The sequence below is a fragment of the Cygnus olor genome, chromosome 18, assembly GCF_009769625.2.
Source record: "Cygnus olor isolate bCygOlo1 chromosome 18, bCygOlo1.pri.v2, whole genome shotgun sequence".
Taxonomy (NCBI): domain Eukaryota; kingdom Metazoa; phylum Chordata; class Aves; order Anseriformes; family Anatidae; genus Cygnus; species Cygnus olor.
The window spans coordinates 1300860-1306859 of NC_049186.1; the positions used below are offsets into that span (position 1 = coordinate 1300860).

Consider the following 6000-nt stretch of genomic DNA (forward strand, 5'->3'; position numbering starts at 1 on the left):
TTTGAAAAATGCATAATTTGGCAAATACTTTTCCATCTGTACCTCAATTCTGAAACTAGTCAGAGTTAACAATTCATCTCTCATTTGGCTTTGCTGGACAGAACACCATTAGGGTTTCTCCACTGCATACACCACGGGCAGCTCTTCTTCTCATTCCCCATCTCCAGCTGAAGATGGAGATGTCTCCGGACCACCTTGGAGTGATGTTCTGGCTGTGCTGCTGGCCGGATCACCAGCCCCAGTGTGGTGGTTTTACTGTGGTGATTTTACTTGGGAAAGTTAACTCCATCCCAGACAGACCCAGCACACCCAGTTGGCAGTATCAGCCCCCTGCCCTGCAAACAGATCCAACTCTATCTGAAAGGCAACCAAGCCACGCAAAAAGGGCCTTAAGCCAACAGACCCTAAATAAGATGCACCCATGCTCGTAACACCTCAAAATACAGCTGAGTGAAAAGGGATGTTGGCTCACTGCGTGTGCGACTGCGTGTGCGCTTGGGCCCATCTGTCATCATCTCTGGCTTGTGACAACTGCTTTGTGTCCTTTGGTACGTGGCAATGTATTACGTCCGCTCTTCAAAGTGCCTGTTGAGAAGCCAAGACGAGCAGAAGTGAAGACTCCTTTAGGATCTGTGGCCTAGAGCTTTCTGAGCACAGAACAGTGGCATTTTACCAGGTGTGCCGTGGAAGTGGTTAGAAAAAATTCGTTTCAGAGTGGAATTAATTTTGATTGTGAGAGCGATAAAAAATGCAAATGCAAATCAGCCCAGACATAACACAGTGATGTGTCCCATAGATATACCTCCAGGAGATATCAGATCTTGTTAACCTAGAAATAGGTAAAATATATCTTGGAAATTTGATTTGAATTATTATCAGTTTAAAAAAAAAAGAGAGATCTGATCAAAATCTGATCTCAGAGATGAAAGGTATGGATTTAAAAAGAGAACATCATAATGTTTGATAAATAGCTCCTATGCAAGGTATTGTAAGAATTATTTAATGTTTGTTCAGCACATTGGAAATAGAAAATCCTAAATCAGAGTTGGGTTTATCGTTAGCTTAGTGTAACAGATGGTATTAGTACAATTAAACCAAGATGTATTGCAAGAGGGATTATTTTTCTTCACTCATTTGCAGAACTAAGCAAACTATTAGAGAGGTTGAATCTCATCCCCCAACTCTGATCTAAGAGCATTTGAAATAATAATGATATGTGAAGCTAAGTTGCAGAGAGAAGCAATTTCTTTAGCACTGAGAAGTTTTATTTCCTTTTCCATATTTGTTTTCATTTGCTCTCTCTAGCCTCCATTAAGCAATTTTGCAGGCTTTCCTGGAAGTTGATTGATGTGGAGTGCATTTTATTGTCAGAAAGAGAAACACAAGTTGCTGGAGAGACCTGAGTTAGCGAAACAAGCCGTTGATTTCTTGCCCTGAAAGCATCCCGTCTTTCTCCCAGGTCAGGCAGCCTGCTGAGAGAGAGCATTGCTTTGGAGAGGATAATGTGGGCTTGTTAGTTTAAGATTATATTCTCTCAGGCATAAGCCACCTGAATCCCCTGTGCTCATGACAGCAACTGTGAGACTGGAAACAAGCCTATGGTACCTTTTGGGGCCCCGCAAAACATTTTCTGCAGTCAGTACACAGTAGACAGGCTATTCCAGGTCATGCTCAAAGCATGGTGCTGTGGTGGGACGCTCACTTGATGTCTTTTAGGCTCTTCTTAGGGGAATGTTGTTCTCCAGCCTGAGCCCTGCTCAGGTGTCCACTGTTGGTTCTAGCACAAGCAATGTTCACAGAATCACAGAATGGTTTGTGTCGGAAGGAACCGTAAAGACCATTCTATTCCAATTCACCTGCCATGGGCAGGGCCCCCTGCCCCCAGCCCAGGCTGCCCCCAGCCCCATCCAGCCTGGCCTAGGGCACTGCCAGGGATGGGGCACCCACAGATCCTGGGGCAGCCTGCGCCAGGGCCTCACCACCCTCATAGTAAAGAATTTCTTCCTTATGTCTAATCTAAATCCACCCTCTTTTAGTTTAAAGGCACTACCCCTTGTCCTGTCACTACACCCCCTGACACAGAGTCCCTCTCCAGCTTTCTTGTAGGACCCCTTTAGGTGGCCCTCACTCCCTGTGAAGTGGTTCTGGTCTGGCAAAACCCTGAGTAAGAGCTGGGTGTAGAACAAGTGTGATGGCCCTGGACGTAGGCAGGACTTCTAGGCTAGATGTAGCTGTAGACAGGAGATCAGGAGCTGGACAAAGACATGGACAGGAGCATCGTTCCCTCACAAATTTCTGCTCAGGCATTTGTGGGTTTGGGCACCTGGGGACAGCAGGTATCAGTTTGTACCAGTCCCATTGGAATAAGCTACATTTGAGGGAGGCATCTGATGAAATAGGCAGGTGTTTGATCCAGGCCCTCCTTACCTCAGATAGAATTAGCCACCCCCTTGATCTCAGGGGAGATGTTTGCACTTGCCCTGTAAGGCCAGTCTGTATAAACATTACAGGTGATCATGTGTATCGGGGTACAGCAGATGGAGGTTTTGGCAATCTAACTAAGACCTCTTCTTTCCTTTGTAGGCCGGGATAATCACAGATGCCAGGCTCAAGGAACTAACCCCGGCCATGCCTGTCATTTTCATCAAAGCCATTCCAGCTGACAAGCAAGATATCCGTAGTGTGTACCCGTGTCCTGTCTACAAAACACGCCAAAGAGGGCCAACTTATGTGTGGACTTTTAACCTTAAAACTAGAGAAAATCCTTCCAAGTGGGTGCTCGCTGGTGTGGCGTTGCTGCTACAGATCTAGGCTCACCAGCAGCACGCCTCATTTAGAATCCCTAACGATTTCTTTCTCAGACAATTTTGAAAACAATATTCTTAGGCTAAACCTAAGCTCCATCTCTCTGCATAGTGGCCTCTTGGCCTAAATAGAGCCTGCAAGGAGTTGAGAGAGGTACAGACACTTGGACCAGATTCTTGGCTGCTGTAAACCAATGTCCCTTGGCTCCTGCACTGCTGCGCTGGAAGATCCAAACCCACACCCAGATTTTCCATACACAGAGTGTGTTAAGCTCAAATCTGAAATTAAAGTTCATTTCTCTTTCATGATTCAAAAGTAGTTTCTCCAGAATCATAGGTAGTTCAGTGACATGTGAAATTCTTTAGTTCTTGTTCTTTTCTGTATGTGAATGTTTCTTTCTCATAAGTGCAATGTTGAACCCAGCAGCTGTGGTGGATGTGTTCTGGTTCTTGCTAATATTCCTGTAAACTTTAGAACCATTGAAAATAGTACTAATATCTAATGTGATTAATGTAATCAACAGTAAAAATACAGCACAGGGCTTATTTAAGAAGACTATTTCATAATGATAGAAAATTACTAATAAAAATCATTGTTCCTGGCCTAGTGCTGCCTGGAGACCAGTATGACACATTTACTCATTGCGTGGAGAGTGCGTGCAGTGACAGGTGGGACAAATGCACCTGTTTGGATAGTTGCACTTGTAAATATGAATGGAGTGGGTAAGAGCTGATGTGTTCCAGAGAGGGATGGTGGGCTGCACATTACCTCAGTGAGCCAGGCACACGGTGCTTTTCGGTCTGCAGGAGCTGGGACATGTGGAGTTAGGGTTGCCTGGGGACATGGAACTGTGCTGTGCTCTCCCTGCAGTCTGCAGTGCTTTGTGGCATGGCACAGGACCCTGCCTCTGCTCTTTGCTGTTTCTCCTCCTCATCTGGTACGTGGTATCCTGCTGCCTCTCACCATGCTTGTAACCATGGGTTTTTTATTAGTGGGGTCACTGCCCTCTCTGAGCTTGCTGAAGGTATCTGGCATTGTTTGCTGTATCTTACTGAGACAACTCTGACCTGCCATATGGCATCATGCCTTCCTGAAGAGCATTTCAGGAATCCTGTGAAAAGCTCCTCCAAAGCCTGGGCTGAGCCCAATGCTTCATCTCAGTGAGCAGGATCTCACCAGCATCACCTGAGGACTCTACAGTGAAAGGTCTCCAGAGAGGTCTCTAAATCAGAGGTTTCATCAGACAGCTTCCTCGGCCAGAGCATCCTAAAGAGGTGGGTAAGTGTGAAATCCCCAATGTTCAGAATGCCGAAAGCCAGGAAGCAGCAGTGCTGATGTTCCCCGCTGACCACGTTTTGCAGTGCAGGGAAGCAGGCGTGTGTTGCATGGTCCTGTGCTGTCACCACGTGCCACACAATGCCAACCTTCCCTGGCCTGCTGGGAAGTGCTCCCGTGGCCTTGGTAGCTCTGCCAGCCTGTGTGCCAGTCAGTTATGGAGAGGGGGATGCTCACAAGGGCTCATCCAGCTTTCAGTTCATCTGGGTCTTGTGGAGAGCCCTACGCTGGGAGATGGAGAAAAGGATGATTCAACTTGCTGCCAAGGAGCTGATCTACGTTTGGTAGTCTTCAACCCTCCTTACTTGCATCTTGCCACTCCTAAACGGCTTGCTGTGGTTGTGGAGCCAGCCAAGGGCTGGATGTGTGGAGGCTGCCACAGGCTCCATGTTCGGTGGGCAGCACTGGGCTCCTCACAGCCTCATATCAAACTCATCTTTTAGGTGGCCTCAGCTCACACTGCTGGGGACATCCCATGCCTATCCAGGGCATCTGCTTTCTACCCAAAGTAATGTAGGAGGGTGAGGTTCTCTGGTTTAGTGGGAGCTCCACAGTAACTGTCTTGGGCTGAGCAGTGTAGCAGATGTCTTCCTGAGGGAATGCAGAGATGCAAAATCCTTGTCTTTGCATTTCTGGAGAACACTGACCTTCTAGGGCAAGGTTAGATGAGGACACTTTCTGGCAAGAACTTTGTTTAGTTGTCAGGCAGCAAGTTACGGCTTAGCAAAAGACATCTGCAGATATGTAATACAAGGGAGAGAGCTGTCAAAGCTTCCTATTTTAAAAGTGCTCTTAACCTGTAAATGACGTAGCCAGTTCTGTAGACTATTCCAGATGTCCACTGTCTTGCTAGAAGAGGTCTGTTAGTGGGAGAGGGCTATTAAATTAAATCAAATTCCTGCTAATTTAAGTTAAAACCAAGAGCTTTGCAAGTTGAGTGCATTAAATTCTCCATGTATTTGACCATACAGGACGTATAGATGCACAGAGCACTGTTGAATTAAACACATAAAAGCAGGAGCAGAACGTACAGTGCATTGTGCTCCAGATAACGTTGCTTGGTTAGTCCTTCTTTGATATTTCTTGACAGCTCCTTCCACCACAGGCTTCTCACTGTTCCATAGGATTTCCTCCATTCCGGAGTCTGTTACTGTCAAAAATTTCATGTTCCCTCTCTTTTAACCCCCCCCCCTTCCTTTTTCCAGCATACCAGAGCCTCTCTCTGCTCAGTCTTGCCCTCCAGTTGCCCCCATACCTTCAGGGAAAGATAAGCTCACCAATTCCCCAGGCACTGCTTGCTCTTTCCAGAGCAACAGGCCGGGCTGTTCTCCTGCTAGCTGAAGAAGAATGGGATGTTGACAACAAAATGGATCCGATTGTTTTATTATATATATCTTCCTGCATAATTCACCAGTTGGGCAGGCAGGGTAGTGGGGAGATATTTATAGATACTAGAAATGTCACCAGGGTGCTCATTCTTCATCCTTTGAAAATCATCACGGGAAAGAGTTGGCTGCAAAATGCTACAACAGGAGAGTGAATAATTTGGTGCTTTAGGGGAGGAGAAAAAAATCTGACAGGCATGAGATTTTCCAACCATATCTGCCTAAAACAGGCAATTAAATACAGCTGGCCAAGCTATTCATTAGGAGTAGTGCATTAGTCAAAGGTGAGCTTTTTCTGTCCGTGAGCTCTTCCAAGACAGCTGCCTGCTTGGCGGTTCCAGCGTGCGCCTTCCTGCCCACCCGTGGTCAGGTGGAAGGGGCTGAGCTGTGAAGGACCCTGTCACCAGGGCTGGCACAGCCCCTCTTGTGTGCAGAGATTTGCTTCTGAAGGCAGAGGAGCCCTGCAGCCTCTGCA

General features: G+C 46.7%; 1 protein-coding gene across 1 annotated transcript in view; it reads left to right on the top strand.

The window, feature by feature from the left end:
• DNAH9 (dynein axonemal heavy chain 9) overlaps positions 1–3403 on the top strand; it is a 196489-nt gene extending 193086 nt beyond the window's left edge. The window contains 1 exon segment of the mRNA XM_040530948.1: positions 2584–3403. Coding sequence (XP_040386882.1) covers positions 2584–2811 — 228 coding nt within the window. The 3' untranslated portion in view covers positions 2812–3403.
• Positions 3404–6000: the final 2597 nt, after the last annotated feature.